General features: G+C 52.6%; 1 protein-coding gene across 1 annotated transcript in view; it reads right to left on the minus strand.

The window, feature by feature from the left end:
• LOC103536118 (lysine-specific demethylase 2A) overlaps window positions 1–21,759 on the minus strand; it is a gene marked incomplete at its 3' end in the record, with an annotated part of 37,584 nt that extends 15,825 nt beyond the window's left edge. Inside the window, exons 1-7 of the mRNA XM_030451520.1 lie at window positions 21,700–21,759; window positions 21,181–21,208; window positions 19,557–19,661; window positions 3,132–3,270; window positions 1,926–2,004; window positions 1,104–1,150; window positions 581–759 (exon numbers count right to left, since the gene is read on the minus strand). Coding sequence (XP_030307380.1) covers window positions 581–759; window positions 1,104–1,150; window positions 1,926–2,004; window positions 3,132–3,270; window positions 19,557–19,661; window positions 21,181–21,208; window positions 21,700–21,719 — 597 coding nt within the window. The remainder of the gene's footprint in view (window positions 1–580; window positions 760–1,103; window positions 1,151–1,925; window positions 2,005–3,131; window positions 3,271–19,556; window positions 19,662–21,180; window positions 21,209–21,699) is intronic.
• Window positions 21,760–21,993: the final 234 nt, after the last annotated feature.

A 21,993-nucleotide genomic window follows, 5' to 3' on the forward strand; every position in this document is an offset into this window, starting at 1 on the left:
GGGCTCCAGGAAAGCTGGGGAGGGGTTTGGACAAAGGCCTGAAGGGATGGGATGAGGGGGAATGGCTTTAAAATGGAAGAAAGGACATTGAGATGAGACATCAGGAAGAAATTCTTCCCTGTGATGGTGCTGAGCCCCTGGCCCAGGTTGCCCCCTGAGCAGTGTTCCAGGCCAGGCTGGATAGGGCTTGGAGCAACCTGGGCTGGTGGGAGATGTCCCATGGCAGGGGATGGGACTAGATGGTCTTTAAAGTCCCTTCCAACCCAAACCAGACTGAGATTCCATGGGATGCTTCCATGATTACAGCAAGCCACCCCTGCCCTGCACCTCTCTGTGGCCAGGAGTTGATGGGTGCTCCAGGCATCAGAGCAGTGCAGTGCATGGCACAGAGGGAAGGCAGATCCAAGGCTGAATGACAGCCAAGGGCTTGGCAGGCAGTGGAATCAGTTAACTGGGACTGAAACCAGTGTCCCCAACATGTAACCAGCAGCCCCTCTTCCTCCTACATCCAAGTGCCAGCTTGTCCCTTGCCCACAGAGGACCCCAAGGCCATTCCTGGAGAAGCAAAGGGCAGGCTCACCGTGGCAGGTCTCTGCACCAGGTTCTCCAGTTTGGTGTGGCTGAACTCCAGGCTGATGACATTGTAAAGTTTCTCCCTCTCAGCCTCAGGTGTTTCATAGTAACGTGCCCACTGAGCCATGGACATCTCAATGTCCCTCTGAGTGTTCACATCCATGACGTCCACCATCCGTCGGCTCCCTGCCAGGACAGACACACTCACTGGAACTGCCCTTTGTACACAACAGACCACCCAAAAGAGACACTCCAGAAGACATGGGAACCTTCCTCAAAGAGCCCACCCACCTACAGCCTCTCCCACGACTTCATCTTCCTCCACTAACACGTTGAAACACAAGTTCACATTTTTCAAGTCGCTGAGAGTTGTGACCCACTGGCTAAGGATGGCTCAGGTTCAGCCAGCACACTGGGGGAGCCACCCCCCCAACACCTCTACGTTTGATAAACCTGATGACTGCCCCTATCCACCCCTCCCCACCTCCCTGGGGTGCAGCAGGGGCACCCTGAGCTCCCCAGACACTTACCCACACACAGCCTCACATCATTCACGCTGAAATCCGGGTCTGGCATCCTGCAGAACAAACAAAAAATCATGGAAAGCTTTCACTTGCAGACCCTTCCCACCTGGAACCCCAGTACTGGCACTCTGAAGCTACTACTGGGCTGGGTTTTTTGCTTCTTGGACATGGGTGAAGACCATGCAGAGGAGATCTCTGGGGGAATGGGTCTGGGCCAGGTGCTGGGGTGAAACACTGGGCCCCAAATCTGGGTGGAGAGGCAGATCTGGGAATGGGAAACACCATCTCTAGAGCATGAGATGCTCTACAGTGTCTTCTGGCAAACCAGCAAGCAGGCCAACCCTAACTCCTAACTGTAAATCAAAAGTCAGAATCTTCATTAACTTACTACAGCAGGAGAGAGATGGCAGTTTAAAGGTTTGTTGGGCAAACCAGGATGGAATTCTGGAAACTGCCAGAAATACTACAAATTCCTTGACTCTCTGGCAGTAGATGCCTGTATTACTAGGAAAGAAACCCAGCCAGATGTTGCATCAGAGCAGCCATGGGACTTCCCAGACAGCTGGTTAAATTGGGATAACCCACAGCCTCCCAAGTCCTCTCATTTTAAATCCAGATTCATAAGACAGGATGAGGTAGCAGACACTTTGTGCCCACTGCAGGTAAAGAACAGCATGGACAGGACAGAGTCAGATCAACTTGGCAGAGCATGGATCCAGCTACCAGGATCAGATGCCACATGGTGTGAAGAGAGGCAAAAAAAGAAGAAAAAAAAGAAAAAAAAAAAAAAGAAAGGGTAGAGCCATCCTCTGTGCCCCTGGCACTTACTTTATCCCCAGGCCATCAGCACTCCTGAAGATGAGAGGGTCCCTCAGGCCACCTCGTTGGATGTACTCAACTGTGAAATCTGGTGTGGGAAGAAAAAGAGGGAAAGTGTTAAAGGAGAATCCTTCAGAGGACCACAGCCAGGATCCTTTAGGATCCCTAGAGAGCTCTAGCCCAACCCTGTTCCCACCAAACAAACTTCAAGACTCAGGGCCCTATCTAGTTGAGACCAGAGAACCTCCTCACATCCCTGTGGCAAGGCCAGCCAGTAAAATCAAGCCCCATTCCTTGTTATTTCTACATCCCTGTGGAGCTCCTGGAACTCCTCTGCAGCAGTTCTGGGAGCAGCATGGTGTGTGCTGCTGACAAACCTCAGACAGCCCCAACAAGGAGCAGGGGGGAGTTTGCCCCACCAGGCTGCACCAGACAGGGAAAAACAGCCCATTTTTTGGTCTTTGCTTCCCCAGGAAGCTCCCAGCCAAGCCAGAGAGGCTTTGGAGAAATGCTCCTCCCTTGTGGTAAATCCTCACAAGGCTTGCACTGGCTGGGTGATGAAAGGACAACCTGCTGAGCCATCTGGGTGGTGAAAGAAGGGGGAGAAATCCCCCCCAGTCTTTGACTTAAACATCTTGTAGACATGTGGCTGCAATTACAGGTGCTGAGGCAGGCAAACCCTTCGTGCTCCTGGCTGCCATGTGTCCCACAAAGCTGCAGAGCTGCAGACTGGCTCACTGCTCTCCAGACCAAGAGGCTTCCCACACACATTCCCTGTTACCAACTCCCCTGACCCAAGGGTTTAGAAGGTTTGAGTCAATCCTCCACCAACACACCCCACGTTGCCTTCAGGATGCTTGGGGAGCAGGGAGAAATGTCCCCTGCTTGCTCTGCACTGCTTGGGTTATGCAAGTAAAGTGGTTTACAGCAGAGGAAAGGTGGAAAAGAGGGGACCCAAGGATGCAGAGTAGAAGGCAGCAGAGTGGGAAAAGATTTCAGGAACATCACAACTGCCTTGTAACCACCCTTTAAGCTGGCAGTCAGGGAAGCTTTGGGTGTAGTCAGATGCACAAGAGCACATCCAGCTGTGATCCCTGCCAGCTTTCTATGAAAGGCTCAGGGAAAGGTCACCTCACACACCATGGAGAAGCAGCCAAGACAAGCAGCTCCCTGGTCACTGACAGCAGTAGCACAAACTGCAGCTTGGACACAAACCTTTGCCTTCCATGAAGACCACGAAGGTGGAGTTAAACTTGTTGGTGGAGAGCTTTTCCTCCAGGTCAAACGTCCTCTTCCCTTCAATCTCATCATCGGAGATGCCGTCGTCCTCGTAACGCCGCCTCATGGTGCCACGCTGAGGAGAGAGAATGGACCAGCAGGGTCAGAGTCAGGGACCAGAAGGAGCCACCAGTTTGCTCCCCAGAACCTCAACTCAACCTGGCACACCTCAGCCAGGGCCCCTGGGGAAGCCTTTGCCCTCCAGCATCCAGACTTTGGGAAGACCACAGGGTTCTACTCCCAATGAGAGTCTCTATTACTGAGTTGCATTTTACCTACTAAGTCTCTTGCTCAAAGAGTACTCTTGGGATCAGTTTTCAAGAGAGATGTGCCACAGAACACGTCCTGAATCCCAAACCCACCACTGAAACATCAGATTTGCTTCTCCTACAACCAACAAATTGGTGCAAGTTGGGCCATGAATGCTGCCACTGAAACAGGGGAGGAGGGAAGGGAAATGGTTCATGGTGCCACGCTGAGGAGAGAGAATGGACCAGCAGGGTTAGAGATAGGGACCAGAAGGAGCCACCAGTTTGCTCCCCAGAACCTCAACTCAACCTGGCACACCTCAGCCAGGGCCCCTGGGGAAGCCTTTGCCCTCCAGCATCCAGACTTAGGGAAGACCACGGGGTTCTACTCCCAAAGAGAGCCTCTATTACTAAGTTGCATTTTACCTACTAAGTCTCTTGCTCAAAGAGTACTCTTGGGATCAGTTTTCAAGAGAGATGTGCCACAGAACAAGTCCTGAATCCCAAACCCACCACTGAAACATCAGATTTGCTTCTCCTACAACCAACAGATTGGTGCAAGTTGGGCCACGAGTGCTGCCACCGAAACAGGGGAGGAGGGAAGGGAAATGGTTCAGTCTAACAGGGGGAAAGAAAAAGAATCAGCATCCTACTTTTAAAGGTTCATCACTTTTTTGCTGTGCTGGAGGTAAAGGCACTTGTGAATTGAAATCCACCAAGGACTTGATGGAATTCAAATCCCCCAGGAAGGGTTTGATGCTGAATTCTCAGGTTTTCATCTTTGGTTACACTTGTACACAAGTTGATTTATTCCCCTGTTTGTGTGGGGGGATTAAAGGGGGAGGTGTGTGTGTAACCCTTTTCTTAGAGGGTCTCATAAGTACATCTGTACTGGGATTCCTCACAGACATCCTCATCTGGATCTGGAAGAAATTACTGTCCCAGCTGTTAGCCACCCTCTGGTAGAGCCTTTCCCAGGAATGCTCCTTCCACCCCAGCAGATAAAAGCCCCCCTGGTGCAATGAGCTGCCCTCCTCTCATTAGGGATGTTCCCATTAGAAACCATTCACACCAATTGTTGTGCCAGCAGCCAGGCAGGGACAGGACAGGGCAGGAGGTGACATTTGTCACAGCTGAGTTCAGCAGGGATTCAGGCTTCACCCAAAGCCACACTCTCTGCTCCTGTGTTCCTCACCCAGGGTTTACCTTAAACCCCAGAAGGTACAATCCCACCTTTTGGTGATGGTGAAAGCTCTTGAGTGGGTGAGGGTTTATTTTGCCCCAGCCCAGCTTCACTCACCTTCTCATTAACCCCCAGCTCATCACACCCCACAAACCTGAATTAAACACCTGACAGCCTGGTATCAACCACCCATGGGTCTGATCACCCCATAGCTTCACTCATCCCTCTCTTATTTCTGGTTTTGTAGCTTTAAAAAGCACTGGTGACAGAGAAAGGACTCCCTTAAAATTATAAACTCCTTTCAAGATGCTTTTTAAACTCATTATTTGAGCCAGCCTAGGAGCATGTGGGGACACTGGTGCAAAAAACCCCAAACCAACAAACAAAACAAATAAAAAAGGACTTTTTTCCCCCCCCTCTATATCAGAACTTTAGCCTCAGGCTCTCCAGAAAGCTGATCAATTCCCAAGAAGTTTCTCAAGATGCTTTATCTCTCCCTGCTGTTAACACCTCATTAACTTTGTTTGGTTTTCCAACCTCCCACCTCTCCAAAAAAAAAAAAACAACACAACTCCAAACCTGAGCACAAACACCTCATCTGCAAAGCAGGGACAACAAGTTGCTCCAGAATGGGGCATCTCAGAAAGAAATCATCCTTCTCCAAAGGCCCTGATGATGAACCAACCTGGAAATGGGCTGTAGGTCTTCAGGTCTTTGTCTGAAGCCACCCACTGGACAGGGAGAGCAAGCAGGGGTCCTTTCTTTTCACTGTTTTTAACAATACAAAGATCAAACTAATTTTCCTGACAGGCTGGTATGGACACTTGTATCAAGAATACACTAAAAATGATTAAAAAACCAACCAACCCAAAAATAATAGGAAGAGGTGGCACTCACAGAAGCCAAGTGACATATTTCTGCTGGACTTTGAATGTCATCCTGGCAGGGTTGAACTGTGGGGTGCCAGAGCTATAAATCCTACTGCTCCCAGCACAAATCCAGAGGCTCAAACTCCTAAGATGTAGAGGTTGGAGATGTAGAGGTATTGTTGGTATTGCCCAGGGGAGTGGTGGAGTCACCATCCCTGAAGGGGTTCAAAAACCATGAAGATGTGGCACTTGGGGACATGGTTTAGTGGGCATGGGGGTGTTGGGTTGACAGTTGGACTTGATCTTAAAGTTTTTTTCAAACCTTGATGATTCTATGATTATAAACCTCTCTGCCCATCATAAATCCTCACAGCTGGGGCTGCTGAGATGAAAAAGTCCAAAGCAGCTGCCTGAGAGGGATGGAGATGGATGGCCTTGGCATGGCCACCCCCAAAGATGCCCATGGTGGGAAAGGATGGAGCAGGCACATTGCTGTTAGCTGGGAACCTTGGTTGGGTGCCATGGGAGCTGTGGTGGCCCACCCTTTGTGGGGCTGGAAGCTTCACAACAACCTCCTGCAGGTCTGTTAACCCATGGGAGATCCTGCTGGACTCCCAACCCCAGCCCAGCAGGGTGGTGGCTCTGAATAGGGAAGAATAAATGATATTTCAAGGCTCCTAGGTTCAGCTTCACAACAAGGGTTAGAGATGAAGCTCAGGTGGGTCCCATTTGACCAGAAATCTCCCACCTCAGCCACCAGCCTGAAAAAAAACCAACCCTCATAGCAGCCAGGCAGAGTACAAAAGCACAGTGCAGGTAGATAACCAACAGAGAGGGGAAATCCACCTGCAGAGAGCCTGATGCCCCCTGATCCTGGGGGAAGGTGAGATGGCATTAGCTGCCTTGCTTCTAGGAACTCTTCTACAGCTACTGCCAGGCCAGGAGAGAGAGGGGGAGAGGCAGAAGTTGTATATGGTTGGAGTGTAACTATGGTATGGGTGACCAAGCCTCCCTCAGAGCATGCCAAGGAGCTCCAGCTGACAGCTCCCTTCCAGATCTCCTTTTGGAGGGGCCACAGCTCCCACCCAACTGGGCTGCAGGGCACAGCAGGCATTGTCTGTCCTTCTAGAAGTGGCACCAAGCCAGCACGGGTTCTGGATTGTGTTGGGGAGTTAATTTAACAGGAATGTGACCACATGGCCAAGCTGGATCCAGATCCCACTGATGCCATGTAACAGATGCTACACTTGTGCTGGGGAGGACCAAAGAAATGTCATGACCAAAGAAATGGGACACGTTTCAGAGGGTGCCCCAACCTGCCAGGGACTCACACAAACCAGCAGCAATCTTCACCTTAGCCCAGGTAGATCCACCAATGGTACCAACAGGAGGAAGTGGGCAAAACCTTCAACTCCAATCCCTTTGCAACAGGGATGCTGAATGTAGAATGAAAGGGTCCTCTCCTCCAGCCAAGCAAATTCCAAACTCTTAATGCTCTTGTCATCAGCACAGCATCAGCTCCAAAACTCCACTCCATGCTCCCAGCCAGATCAGCTTTGCCTGTTCCTGTGGGCAGGGAAGAGTCTGGCCTCCTAATCTGCTCAGTCTGTAGGAGAATAGGATCCTGACCATGGCTGAAGACTCAAAAAAGCTGCCACAATACAAAGAGCTCCCACCAGTTATACAACGCCAGGGCCACAGCACTTTCATCTCATTGTTGTCTTGGGAGGGTGGGGTAAAAACAACATTTCAGTGCACACAGAGCAGACAAGAGGGAGGAAAAGCTTTTACACTTTCAAGTGTGTGTTTTGGGAGAAGCAGCATCTGCTGGGACTCTGGGATAAAGAGTTTTCCCCTCCTGGAGCCTGCACACCCCATGGTTCCCCTTCCTCCCTAAATTGTGTCTCCATCTGAGGACAGATGTGGTCAGGGTACAAGCCCCAGGACACTCCAAAACCTTTTTCTTCTCTGATGGGCTCTCCCAGAATAACAGAAAGTTAGGAAGGGACCTTGAAAGATCATCCAAGTCCAACCCCACCAGCCTGGGCACTGCTGCCTGGTTAATAACTGGCTACAGGTGATGCCTGCAAAGGGCAGGTGACACACAAAGCCATGACACCCTAATGCCAACCTCATCTTTCCAATAGCACCCACTTTGGGACAGCTGCACAAACCCTTCCCACAGCACAAGGGAGGAAACAGCAACTTCTGTCCCACAGGGTTGGGTCTTAGCTGGGGACTCCTGCCCAGCTTCTTGGTGCCAGCCCATCCAGGTGGACCTCACCAGAACACAGCAGCAAGTCACAGCTCTGGGCTTTTAGGCTGACTGCTTCTTCCCAGAGGTGTTTTCCAGTGTCATCTGTCAGTTCAGTCAGGGAGACATCTTCCAAAAAGGAGATTAGCAGCCACCATCCAGGAGAAAGTCCCACATGAAGCTCAGCCCCAGTGAAACAAGGGATCCATCTCCATCTCAGTTGGACAAGCTCAGTGTTCAGCATGAAACAGGATATTTAAACACCACTTCTTTTTTCAGCTTTGTGTTAGGATCCAGGCACTCTTCATCCTGATGAGAGTTTTAAGTAATAGCAGACAAACAGCCCAAAGCCTTTCTCTCCATGTCAGGCAGGGTCAAGATGAAGGCATTTGATACATCCTCCAGCTCCAGCCATCCAGCAGTTCTCATCTCAGACATCTGTCCTTCACCAGCTCTTTCTGGCTCTCTTGGGTACCATTCAATTAATGGAGAAAATTGGAAGCATGAATATTAATCCTGCAGATGGCTCCAGAGCCAGCCCTTCTATTCTGATCCTTTCCTCTGCAGCCTCTTTTCCCCAGGGATGCCAAGGGAAGTGCCTCATGCAGCTCCATGGGGGTGTTCTTCAAAACCCTTCCTTGGACACCTCTCTCCATCAGCAAGTGCTGCCTTGATGGAGCAGAGCTACCTCTAATGGCAAAGGATCTGGCAGGCAGCTGAAAAAAGCCAGAAGACTGTTCTCCTGTGGGGTTATTTTTGTTGTGTTTTGTTTTTTGAGGGAAGAACTAGAAATAAGGTCATATTTGAAAAGAAAAAAAAAAAAGAAAAGAAAAAGCTGTCCTTTTGCTGAAGGAGCTTCATATTTACAGAGTAAAACCAACAGTATTTTAGTCACTTCCTGTCCTGTTTGCTGCCTCCCTCCCAAGCTCCCAACAGCTCCATCTCCCAGTCTCCAGGAAGCCTCCTCCTGCTCCTGCCACTTCAGGAGACCAGAGCACCCTTCACCTTCCTTCTCCCCCTTCCTCTGTTGTGTTTCCAGAGCAGCTTCCTTGGTTTGGAGCCTTCCACAACTCTCTCTTATTCCATCAGAGGAAAGATGTGGATATCAAGAATGCCATCCCATTTCTCCTTCCTGAACTCCCTCCTTCCAAGTTCCCCTCTCCACAGGGATTCCAATTCCACCTGGCTCCCAGGTAGAGCAGAGTCCTACCAGGGGAGCTCCCACCCATCTCTCACCTTCCACACCAGATGCCTCCTATCCACCCCTCCCTGGTTTACTTTGCTGAAATGCATCCAAACTGGTGACAAGCTCAACCCTCCACAGTTTAAGAATTTGCTGTAAAATATGTGAGAAGTTGAACAACTTTGGCTCTTGTCTAGGTAGGTCCAAACCTTCAGCATCCAAACTTGTTGACTGGGGCTTTGATCTTGAGTGAGGACCTGCAGCAAACAGAAGTGTCCAGGATTTGGTCTGGAAGACACCACTGCCAGTTACCAACCCCACAAATTCCATGGGGTCTTTTATACCAGTGGGAAAGGGTCCTGTGGGTCTGGGGAGGAACAAGGCAATGAAAATCCCTGGCAAGGAGATGGAAAAGCAACGTGTAGGGAGGTTGGATAAGCATGGAAGGAGCAGGGTTGGACAAGCAGGGAAGGAGCAAGGGTTGGACAAGCAGGGAAGGAGCAAGGGTTGGACAAGCAGGGAAGGAGCAGGGTTGGACAAGCAGGGAAGGAGCAGGGTTGGACAAGCAGGGAAGGAGCAGGGTTGGACAAGCAGGGAAGGAGCAGGGTTGGACAAGCAGGGAAGGAGCAGGGTTGGACAAGCAGGGAAGGAGCAAGGGTGGACAAGCAGGGAAGGAGCAAGGGTTGGACAAGCAGGGAAGGAGCAAGGGTGGACAAGCAGGGAAGGAGCAAGGGTTGGACAAGCAGGGAAGGAGCAAGGGTTGGACAAGCAGGGAAGGAGCAAGGGTGGACAAGCAGGGAAGGAGCAAGGGTTGGACAAGCAGGGAAGGAGCAGGGTTGGACAAGCAGGGAAGGAGCAAGGGTTGGACAAGCAGGGAAGGAGCAAGGGTTGGACAAGCAGGGAAGGAGCAAGGGTTGGACAAGCAGGGAAGGAGCAAGGCAAACCCAGGGCAGAGCAGGTGCCAACGCCAGAACTGAGGAGGTATTTTCAGACCCAGTGTGAAGACCAAGTCACAAAGATGATGACATCCCATCAGCAGCCTGCTGGGTCACTTCTTAAGCACAGGAGCTTTTCCTTTCCATATTCCTCTCCTCCAAGCCTGCAACTCCCACCTCAGGGTCTAGGCTCCAAGTTCTAGTCCACACAAACACATTACTTGTGGTTTTCTCTGCCAGCTTCTTGTCCTCTGTGCCCCCTCCCTTCCCATCACTTCAGTTTCTCCTCCTCTCCCTCACAAGCATGGAAAGCAATAGCTAAACCACACCACCTCCCAGCACCCTTGGGGTACAATGGGTCCTAGAGATGGGCCCCATCTCATCCTGTCAATATTCTGGCTCTGCAAAGCTGTTTGCTTTGCCAGTGCCCTGGAAATGATCAATAAAGTGGCCCTGGGCTCCTTGCTCCCCCAGCTAGAAGGAAGCTTTTGAGCAGGATATGAGAACAGGACACAGTCCCCCAAGCAAGAGATCCAGGCCAGGCTGTCTGTCCAGGCCATATCTGTCCCAGTGCAAGCCTGGAGCCCAGCCTGACACCAGGACAAGGTGGCAAGGGGCTAATTTTAGCAGCCCTGCATGTCCTATCCACCCAGGATGACCAGCTGGACAAGATGGAGATATTAAACTAACTCTTCTGTTGCCTGCTTTCACAAGAGGAACCCAAGAATTCAAATTAACCATCTCCTGTCCCTCAAAACCTGGGGAGCAAAACTGCTGTGTCCCAGGTCACACATTCCTGGACCAAGACAGACTCCAAGCACCAGGCTGAGGAGTGAAGAGGAATCTATACAGAGCTGGAGAGCTTCCAAGCCTGACAGCTCCAGGAAGGATTCCTCTCACGAGCAGGGCTGGCAGGGAGAATGCTTTGGTTTGCACTTTTGGGTGATGACACTGGAGGTGCACGAGGAGTAATTGGGGAATTGGAGCAAGGCTGAAAGAAGGAGATGGGGAGGGAAATGGGGCCAAGGAAAACTCCATCAGACTGACCCAGCCACAGCAACAAAACCATGAGACAGGAACATGGGAGATCAGGACACAGATGGGCAAGCCTGGCAGCACCCCCAGTAAAGAAACTTTCCTGGGAAAGGAGATGGCTTCTCATTCTGGTCACCTGCAACCCGTTTCACACACAGCCACTGTCACACCTAACTTATAGGGTACTACTGACCCTCAAAGCATCCATACCCACCCCAGCTGTAGCTAGACAAACCCTGCCTGGATTTTCTCAGAGTTTGAGAAAGCTCATGAAGGACCAAACCCTCCACTGCTCCACCCTTTCAGGACTGAACACTGAGCCACAGAGGCTGTGTCAAGAAACACTCCTTGCTCTTCAGCCTTCTTATTTCTCAAGCAGACTGAGCAAACTCCTGTAATTACTTCTCACTCCTTCCAAACCAGAAGAAATCCAAGGAAAAAGCTGCTGTGTAGAGCCCTTCCCCTGCCAGGGTGCTCCCAGCAGATGCTCAGGTAGCTCTGCTCCTCCTTTTGCTTTAGACAGGACAGCAACAGAGCATCTCCTCAAAGTGGAACAAAGTAGACCAAACATCCTCAAAAAGGCAGGCTTGAAAATCATGTCCACCTAACTCACTTTCCCACTTGGGAAAGAGTGGATCATTTACCTCCAGGCTGCTGAGCCCACACAGACCACCAGACAGAGACCCAGCAGAGCTGGCACAAGGGACAGATGGGGTCACCTGCAGTTAGGGACAGATTTAAGCTCAGCAGATCAGCTCTACACAACCTCACTCCTTGCTGGGACAGGCAGAGCACCTCTCTGTCCTCAACATGCTGGGAATTCAGAGGGTGAGCTCAGATCTCTCAGCAGGGAAAAAGCTTCTGAATTTCCCAGTGTTCCAACCCAGCTCTGCAGAAACCTCTTGTCACTTCTGTCCCATGACACAACAGGAGCACAGGAGTACTTGGTCAGCAAAAGCACAGGTAGCTTTGGGGTTTGCACTGCAATTCCTACTGTTCTTTAAAGAGAACAGCAACAGGCTACAGGCCCTGGGATGCTCAGGAAGAAGGAAAACTCCCTTGGACCATTGAGAGGAACATGGAAAGCAGGTAAAACCATCCAGCTATTTCCTCTGTGCTCTGCAGTGTTACACCATCCCTGCACACACTCTCTCCCTTTGCTCAGCCCTTTCCTTACTCCAGATGGGGCAGAGGGGCTCAGGAGTTCAGTGATGTGTGGAAATACTCAGGGACACTGCTGGAGGAGCACACACTGCCAGTCCTTCCCACTTCCAGCTGCCTCATCCTGAGATTTGAGCTCCTGAGAGCCAGGGGCACACAGGAAAGCAAGAGGGAAACAGGGCACTCTTGGACTGAACAGCACAGGTCAGCCTCTTTTTTTTAATTTATTATTTTAAATACAGGCTTTTTGTTGCTCTGACACCTTCTGGTTGTACCTCCAGCACTCACTTTGCTCTCTTTCCAAATTCTGCAGCACCTGCAGCACCACTTCTCTCTTCTCTCTCCAGAATTTCATGGCTGCCTCAGGAAAAATTAAAGCAAGGGAAGAGGCAACATCAAAAAGGACCATCCTTTAACTGCCTGGGATCTGCTTCTCTAGGTAACAGTTCTAGATCAACATCCTGATCCTTCTCTTGTCACCTTTTTATCAAGTGACTTCTCCCAAACTCTATTAGGACTAAGAGAAGATGATTCTGTTCCCCATCAGGCTGCTGCCCAAGCATAACCCCACCTATCTCTGCTTCCCACCCTGCAACTCCAAACAGGTCCAAGCCCAAAACTTCTTCTGGTTTGAGTTCCTGGGACTTCCACAGGGATTCAGAGTCCCTGGACAGCCAGCTCATGCTGGTTACCACCAATACTGTTTCTACAGCAACAGTGATGCACAAACATGGACCCAGAGAAAAAAGAGCAGAGCACAAAGCCCTGTCAGACAGATCTGACTCCTCTCCCCCATCACAGATTCCCAGACATCCTTTGTCACTGGGTTTCTTTGAACCACCTCAAGTTCCAGCAACACCTGCCCAGAGCTCTGCATCTTCCTCACCTGCTTCCTGAGGAAAAGAGGTAAACACAGGGAGGGTCAGCAAACAGAAAACTTCAAGTTCATCACATCCTTTCTGATCTCTCCAAACAGAGCTCCAGGCTGTGTAAGAAGAACTCTTCAAGCATCAAGGGCCTACAGCAGCTCACACTCCTCCTTGCACTATCCTGGAGCCTGTGACTGCCCCGTGGGATGAGCAAGGACAAGAAAAAATCAGGCAGTGGGGTCCAATCATTAGCATGCAGGCTGCCTTCACCTGGGTGGAGGACACCAGGATGGCACAGAGTGTTTCCTGACTCTCCCAAGATGTAACAGAGGTGGCAGAGCATTTGCTCCTAGAGCTGCAGCACTGACAGGACCCAAGAGGCTGTAGTAGGAACATGCCCTCAACTACTCCCCAGCCCTCAAAAATCCAAAGGCAGCAGTGTCCCTGCAAAGGGAGATCTGTAGCTACCTGAAGGTGGGCAGCACGGGGAGTTGAGACCATTGTGGAAAGGGAAAAGCAAACCAAAGTTCCCTACAGCCCCCAAAAGCTGACACCACACAGGAATTCAGTGTGGTGAGCCACATTCCTCCTCACCTCCTACCTCTTCCACTTGCTTTTCACCTCTTCAACCCAAATGAAAGCAGGTCAGGCACTGTGTAAGAATCTTTGTGAAGCAGTAAAAGTCAACTCTAGCAGCAAATTCAGCTTTCCAGAACTCACCCACCCTCCTCTGGAACCAGCAACACTCTCCCATCAGCAGCAGCACCACCAGACACCTAACTCTGAAGAACAAATCCTTGCTTCCCTCTATTCATTTTCAGAGGATAAGTGTTGGTGGACCCCTTGTTTCTCCACCACTTCCCCCACATGGGATATTTCTCCCCCAAACCCAGCCAGTGGCCCTGGGTGTTCCTCTCTGCTGACACAGAACATCATCCAGCTGGTGTCAGGGATGTCTTCACCCAGGGACCAGCACACTCTTGCATCTTTCAGGATGCTAAACACTCCCAGGGATTTCTAAAGCTGAGGATAACCTTCAGTTGCTGCTAGCTTCCACCCAGGAGCTGCCCAGACCAAATCTGAACAGTCCCTAAATTATTTAGAGCTCAATTATAACACCTGGGTCATTTGGAATGACTCATTTGTAGTGTCTTCAGGCAGAGGCATGAGGCAGAGATTAATTACCCTACTCTGCTGGTCCTGTCTAGACTAGGAAACTGAGGTGTGTCCAGCAGGTGAGGGACATTTGGCCAGCTGGGGTTTCACAAGCAGACAAACCTCTGAAGCAGCAGGAGGGAACATCACCTGGCAGGGGAAAGCATCACCCCTGTTAAATTTCATGTACAAGCACCCAGCTTCTCACCCCAGCACACACAGATGAGTCCCAGGTGAAGGAGAGCAGCCAGGATCCAGCAGGATTGCTCTCTCAGGCACACCAAGCTCTGAGGATGTGCCAGGGCAAGCAGCACCACAAGAAGCAGGGACAAGAAGTTAGGCTGAACCTGATGGGAAGGAATTACCCATTGCATCCCAGTGCTGGGAGGGTGGGAGCCCTTCAAGAGAGAGCAGGGGTGGCTGCTTGACCAACACAGGGCATGAGCAGTGCCCTGCCAGCCCACAGCCCTCTCTTCCAGCTCTGAACCCATCCATCCTCCTGGTGGTGGGAGGACAAGGGATGGAAGTTTGTCAGGAGTCTGTCACGTGTGGATCCCAACACACAGGGATCTTCCCAGCCCCATGGGTTGTGTCCCCTGCAGTTGACATCAGCCCATCCTGCAGGGCAGGTTTGGTACCACCAATACAAACAACTTCTGAAGTCCAAGATCAGAGGAGCTGTGACTCTGGACACCCAGCAGTCAAGCTCTGCCATCCCACAGGCAGCTCACATCTGGTGCCACCCTACACAAACCTTCTCCTCCACATTACCAAACTTCATCCCTCAGCTGATGACTCCACATGCTGTACAAGCAGTGTAAACTCTCACCCAGGGGATAGTGTGGACACCAACGTGTAAGGACAGGTTTGTCAACTCCTCTTCACAGGAGAGGCCTCAGCTTTTGGCTGGTAGGGACAGGCAGGGGCCTCCTCTCAAATTCTGGGTAAGGATCTGACCAGAGGGCAGGGCAGGGCAGTGCTGAGGCAGGGCAGAGACTGCCCCAAGCAATGGGAGAGACAGCATTTCAGCTCTCTGGACTCCAGTCTCCCCTCCTGTAGGCTCCAACACCCTCAGCACTTATCAGTGGGTGGCTCTCCTCCTCCAGAAGCCCATCTCCCTTCACAGGTGTCACAATCTCCACCAACCCACCCAAGGGTGCCAAGGCACCCAGCCAGGGATGGTCACTCAGGGTCCTCCAGCAGGAGCTGTGCCACCCCCCCAGGGGAGGGTGAGGCTCCACTCCAGGTTGTCTCCAGCAGCAGAGCCAGTTTTAGAGGTTCCTACTCCACCCTGTCTCCCCATCTCAGCCAGCCACCTCTCCAGTCTCCTCTGGTTTGCTGCTGGGGCAGCCAGCTTGCTGGCCCAGCACAGACAATTTGGATAAGATGTGCCCATCCCCTCCCTCCTAATTTTCCTGCTCCACAAATCCCCTGCAGCTGCATTCAGCCCAAAGGCATCAGCTCCTGGGGCTCTAACAGAGGGAAGGAGGGAGGGAGAGAACCTCTTCAACCAGCTCTGCCACACCAACAACCCTAACTTGGAACCACACCCTGAGATAAAGACTGCTGACTCCACAGCAGCAGGGAGACCAGAAGAGGCAGGGTTTTTGGCCTTAGGGTCCCAACACACTTCCCCAAACCCTTTTGAAGTGATCCCAGTGCTCCTCACCCTGACTGAAAGTTTATGGGAAAAGTGAAAGTGTGATGTGCTAATTCCAATTTGGAATTCAGGGAGGTTGGCTGGTTGGAGTTGGCAGAGAAGGCTTGGCAGAATTAACCCCAGAGCAAATGGAAGGTGAGGTTTCCACCCTCATCCAGCACCCAGAACCAGACTCTGCCTCCTGCTGAGGAACCCTTGGCAGCTCCACAGACTCACAGGGATCTGGGTGGGTAAAGTGGCTTTGTGTACACCAGAGAATGGAGTAAGAGAGCAATTTTTCCTCAGCAGAGCACCCCGAGCTGTGGGGGTGGGACAGAGCAGCTCACCTCAGCCCCAGCACATCTTTAGAAGAGTTTTGTGTCCAACAGCTCCTTCTGCTGTGGCTTCCAGAGATTTACTGGAGCACCCTGGGCACCACCAGGATTTCCTTCCCTGACATCTATCTACTCCTATCAAAAAGTAAGTCACACACATGCAACAATTTCTCCTTAAACTCTCAGATCAACTCATGGAGATCCTGGTGACTGTTGAGGTGACACAAAGCTGACAACACACTCTGAGACAGGCTGAACCAGGCAGTAACTGAGCCCAACAGCACCAGCCTGACCAAACTTATTTTCCTTCAGAGCTTTTAGTCCCTAGCTGCTCATGTTGCTGCTCCTGCCTTTAAGAAGTTCAAGCTCCAAGTGCCAGTGTCCTCCTCATGGTGGACACAAGCTGACACAACCACCCAGTGACAGCCAGAAGACTTCCAAGTCTCCAAGAGGGCCCTTGGCATTGCTGGTGCCAGGACACAACAGAGCATTTCAGCTCCTCCATTAGGGGTCTGTGAAATGCCCATCACCAGCTCACAAGCCACCTCAAACCAACCTCACAGCACTGCTCAGGGTATACTCACTGAGTAGGAAACTACTCCACAGTTCCTAACAAGTCCCACCCTACTCTACTCACAGTGCAGGGAGGCCCAGATGAAACTCAGGGTGAGGAACATGGATATTCCTTCCCTCACTGCCATTCCACTCTCCTCACTGCATCATCCCCAGGATGCCTCCCAGAGCTCACCAGGAAACAGCTTCTTCCAAAGTTTGTTTCAGGTGGGTGCAGGATGACCCCAGTGACAGCCCTGCCACCAGACCAACTCACCCAGGTCTTCAAAACCTTGGGAATCATGGAGGCAGAGCCTGAGCCAGGAACCAGCATGGTCCAAGTGGTGTGACCTACCCAATGCAAGAGCCATGATCACACCTGGGGGGGAGAACTGGCAGGGAATTCCTGTAGGAGTGTGACTACATCTGAGGCAGAGGTGAATTCCTCCTCAAACCCCAGCTCTCTCAGCAGTACTGACAAATCCAGTCAGAAACCAAACACAGATCAGATTTTTTTGTTGTTGCACTAGAGGAAGGCATTGCTCACCAAAGAAAAGAACACAACACGCTCAAGACTTCCTCCACATCCTGATGGAAGATGGGTTTAAGGTTGGGGTGACACCAGACGATGCTGTTGGCACCCCAGACTGCAAGCTTCTCTTGCCATCAGTCCCATCAAATGATGCTACTTGCCCACCCAAAGAATTCAGCCCTTTCACCACTATAAACTATTCTGGCCAAGGCTGTTTGGCTGGTAGGACTGCTACCACACTTGAATATTTAAAAATATATTTATTATTTTGCTTTCACACCCACACTGAGCCCCAGTCACAGACAAGAAATGCAGTTTTACAGCAGCAGAAACGTGCTGTACCACCAACTACCTGTTTTCCTACCAAAAACTTTTAATGCAGGGCTATTCAAAACCAACTCCCAAGACCAAGGCATATGTAGGATATTCAAATAAGTCACACTCAGCACTTTTGCTTTCCCAGATAATTCCCTTGTTCTTCAAGGGCCAGGAACACTGGCTAAGAGAACAGCTCCCCACATTTCAAAGCGTGCATCTTGGATTAAAAAATAATTTAAAAATTAATCTTTTAAAGGTTCCTTGACAAGGGAGCCTCACTGATGCAGCCAGAGAGCAGAAAGAGATGGGAATTCCCAGGAAAAGCAAAGCAGGAGGCATGAACTCCTCACCTACCACACCAGGGTGATGCTTTCTCCTCTCAGCTGCAGGCCAGCAAAGACAACATGCACAGGAGGTCAGAGGAGCCCAGGAGAGCCTCATCCTCAGGCCACCTACACCAGGCCAGCAACTCTTCCCAACCATTTTTATTTCTGAGATGATAGGTGTTTTGAAACTGGGAAGTTCCTGCCTGCTGGTCTCCTTCACCTGCTGGGTCTTTATCCAGCTATTTTGGCTTACTTCTGGTCAAAACAGTTGTTTTGCCAGAAGTTTTCTGCCCCAAAACTGAAGCCATCCTGATGGTTGGTCATAGAAATGGTCACTCCTCAGCCAAAGCAGCACCTTGAGCCACACAGCTGTGGGAGAAAGCGGGTGGGGATGAGGGAAGAGGTGGGATTGCTGATTTTGGCAGCATCACCAAAGCACTTGAGCAAAACAACTCATCTTGGAGGGCCCACAGGTCTATTATAGTTGGGTATTTCTTGTAAACATCCCCTCAAATAAGAGAAAAGATGAAAAACCCACTTCAAATCAGAGTCACTTCAGCTTCCTGAAGGTGGCTGACTACAAACATACAGATGCCTGTCACCAAATCCTCCAGCAAAAAGTAAACATGCAACAGACATCAAACAGCACCAGAAAAGGAGCACACCTCCAGCAAACCAGGTGTTCAGACAAACCTCAGCCTATGGAATACCCTCCTCTCCCCAGGGTTCAGTGCTGAGATCACCATTTCCACCCTCACAAGAGGATTTCTGCTCCTAGGTGCAAGCGGGCTCCAAGTCCCCAGCACCTTTTTGGGGGCCAGGCACCCAGAAACAAGAGCAGCCAGCAGCAATAAAGAGCAACAAGAAGTTCTTGCTGTTAAGGGCAAAGATAATGCCAAGTACCATGTTGCTTTGCACCAAATGATTGCAGAGTATTAAAGGATAAGGATTTACCTTTATAGGAAGCACCTTGAAGGTGAGGGTACACGTACTGCCCTGTCACAGGGCTGACCCTCAGCTTTCTCAGTGAGTTTACCATTGCCTCAAAACACTCTGAAACCACCCTACAGGAGACACAGAAGTTTCCTCTCCTTCCCTAGACCTCTGGGAATATAAAATCAACTCTTGCAGTTATAGCCCAACTCTCAGACCTTCAGCTTTCTGCAGCACAAACATCAGGTAAGCAAGAGCTCCTGCCAGGCCCTAACTAGGACCTGACTTTTGGAACATCTCCCTCCAAAAAAAACCAAAACCAACCAATGAAAAAAAAACCAGAAAACCACCAGGAGAAGACACATGCATGCGTGCACAAGCAAATTCAAGCTTGAAGCTGAAGCTGGTTTTCTCAGATTTCACAGCACACTCAAATCAAGTCCAGGCCAACATACTGGTAACACACATTATTTCAGCTTCTCTGCTTGTTACAGACACATGGAGAAAACCTGCTGTGCCAGAAACTACATTCACACTCATTTCAGATTTCTATCCAGACCTTTGTAAAGTACCTAAATCCAGACTCAACCTCCAACCTTCTCCTCTCCCAGAGTTCAGTAGCCAAGTGCCCTTCATGAGGGCAAACTCTGGGACACAAACAGGACCCCATGATGCCATCTGACCCTCTGCCAGCCGAGCTAAAACTTCTGGGCAGGTGGCAGTGCTCCACCACACCACTTTGGGTTGTTTAAACCTCCTGCCAGTACAAACCTCTTCTTTCTTCAGTTGCAACAGAGCCAAGAACAGAACTGGATTGGTAAGGGCCAATACTGACCAGTCTTTGGCTGTAACGGATCCTTTCTTCCTCAGGCTCCATCTCCGACTCTTCTGAAGAGAGTGAGAAGGACACTCCAGGGCTGCTGTCTTCCTCCTCTTCCTCCTTTGAAGTCAGAAGGAAACAGTGAAGCAGGGCACACCAACAGGAGACCCCTACACCCCTCATTTCTTCACTCCTTTTGAGGAAGAACCCAGACCACCGTGCTGGGGCTCAGTGAGGGCAGCGGGTGAGCCCACCTCAACTTTTAAGGCTCCCATTCTAACTTTAGGCATGACCCAGGGTAAGTGACTTTACCAGCTGCTCTGTAACACGACATGAGCTGCAGGTCCCAGATCTGCACTCTCACCAGCAGCTCAGTTGGCCCAACCTGGCACTGGGAGCAGGCAAGCTGCTGTCACAACACTTTTTGGGGAGAAAACCAGTTCCCCAGAGTACAAAAGATCCCATTCAAGAAGCAACAACTCCTCTGAACAACACGACTGCCATCCCCTGGGTGTCCCATCCCCTGGGTGTCCCGTGGTGTCTCCACCACACAGGTGGGGAATAACCCCCAGGAGCAGGAGGAGGGGATCTCTCCTGCATAGAGCAGGGCTGCAGGCAGGGGACTAACTCTTATCTACAGAGGGACCTACAAGCTCAGGTCTCAAAACCTGCCACCTTGTGACACCACACAGTAACACGGGAAACCCCCCAAGGCATCAGATGCCACCTAAAGTTTGTTGTTGTCGCTTTTGTTTGTTTTCTTATGTTTTTTTTTGGGGGGGGGTTGTTTGTTTTTCGGTTGTTTTGTTGTGTTTTTTTTTTTTTTTAAGGACCCGAAGCCCAGGTATATCACAGCTCTTAATCCCCATGCCTATGCCAGGCCTTCGGGGAAGAGATCTACCACTCCGTGTAGTGCTACAGAACCGCTACCACAGCCCGGAGAGAACTTGTTCCATCCTGCTGATCCCCGACCCTCCCCGCCCGGTTTGACAGCGGAGCCCTTCAGGTCCCACCGAGCATCTCCCCCCCCCCTCCCTCCTTCCTTCCCCGCACCGCTCGGGACCGACCTCCCCAGCTCAGTTTTTCACCGTACACTTGCTCAACTCTCCTCGAACACCCCAACTACAACACAACCAAACCTCTCGGAACACCCGCGCCCACAACACAGGGAGCCCTCTAACCCCCCACGACCCCCCGAAGTCCCCAAGCCCAGCCCGGCCCCCAGCCCCATCCCACCCCCGCGACAGAGGCCCCGGCCCGGCCCCGCCGCCGCGGCCTCACCCCCCCCCTCTCCTCCCCGTTCCCCGGGGCAGGAGGGAGCCAGTCCCGGCCCGAACAAAGCGGCGGTGGGGGAAGCCCTGGGCCGGGACGTCAGTCCCCGGGGAGCTGTCAGCGGGCACCCTTCGGCCCCGGGAGCCGCCCGCCCCGCCGCCCCCTAACCACCAACTTCCCGGGCCCGGCCTCCCGGGGGCCGTAAGGGAAAGGGAGACCCGCCCGTAACCCACCCCCCCGTCCCCCGCACCCCAAGCCGGGGCAGCGGCTCCACCGCCCGGGCCCTTCTCCGGGCACCGGCGGAAACTTCGGGGGCGGCGAGTAGGGACCCCCAACCCCCCCCCACCGCCCCCAGCGAGTGGCTCACCAGGTCCCTCCTGCGCCTTTGTCCTCTTCTAGCGCCGAGACGGGGAGAAACAGAAGAGACGGAGGAGGAACCCCCGGGTCAAGGAGCGATCGCGCCCCGGGCCCGGGCCCGGCCCGCCGGCCCCAACGCCCCGCGCCCCCTCGGCCCCGCCGCCGCCCCCCCCCCCAACCCCGCCGCCCCCGGCGCTCCCACCGCCGGCAGCGGGCACTGACAGCCCCGCCGCCCGCCCCGGGCCGCTGCCCGCTCCGGCGGGCCCGGCTCCCCGGCCCGGCGCCGCGTCCCCCCGCCGCTACCACCACCGCGCCCCACCGCACCCCCCGCCGCCGGGCTGCCGGCTCGCCGCCGGACCCCCGCAGCCCACACCCCGTTGTGCCGTGCCCTTGGCTTCGCCGTGCCCTCCCGGCCCCGCCGCCGCCGCTTCCTCCTCCTCCGCCTCCTCCGCCGCCGCCCCCCCGCACACCTCCCTCCTCCTCCTCCTCCTCCCCCCCCCCCCGGCCGGGACGCGGTTCCCCTCCTCACACAGGAGCCGCCGCCGCCATTTTGAACCCGTCAGAGTCTCACATACACACTGACTCGGCCGCCGCACTGCGCAGGCGCCGCCCGCAACCTCCCCTGACCCCCCCCGCCGCCTCCCCCGCCGCCCGCTGCGCGCGTGCGCAACGCGCGCCCCCCCGCCCCCCCGCCCCGCGCACCCGCAACCCCCCCCGCCCCGGGCGAGAGGGACACGGCGCGCATGCGCGGGATGGGGATTGGCCGCGCCCCCCCCCCCTCCCGCGCATGGACACGCCCCCTCCGCGTGGACACGCCCCCTCC

This window comes from Calypte anna, chromosome 5 (assembly GCF_003957555.1).
Source record: "Calypte anna isolate BGI_N300 chromosome 5, bCalAnn1_v1.p, whole genome shotgun sequence".
Taxonomy (NCBI): Eukaryota; Metazoa; Chordata; class Aves; order Apodiformes; family Trochilidae; genus Calypte; species Calypte anna.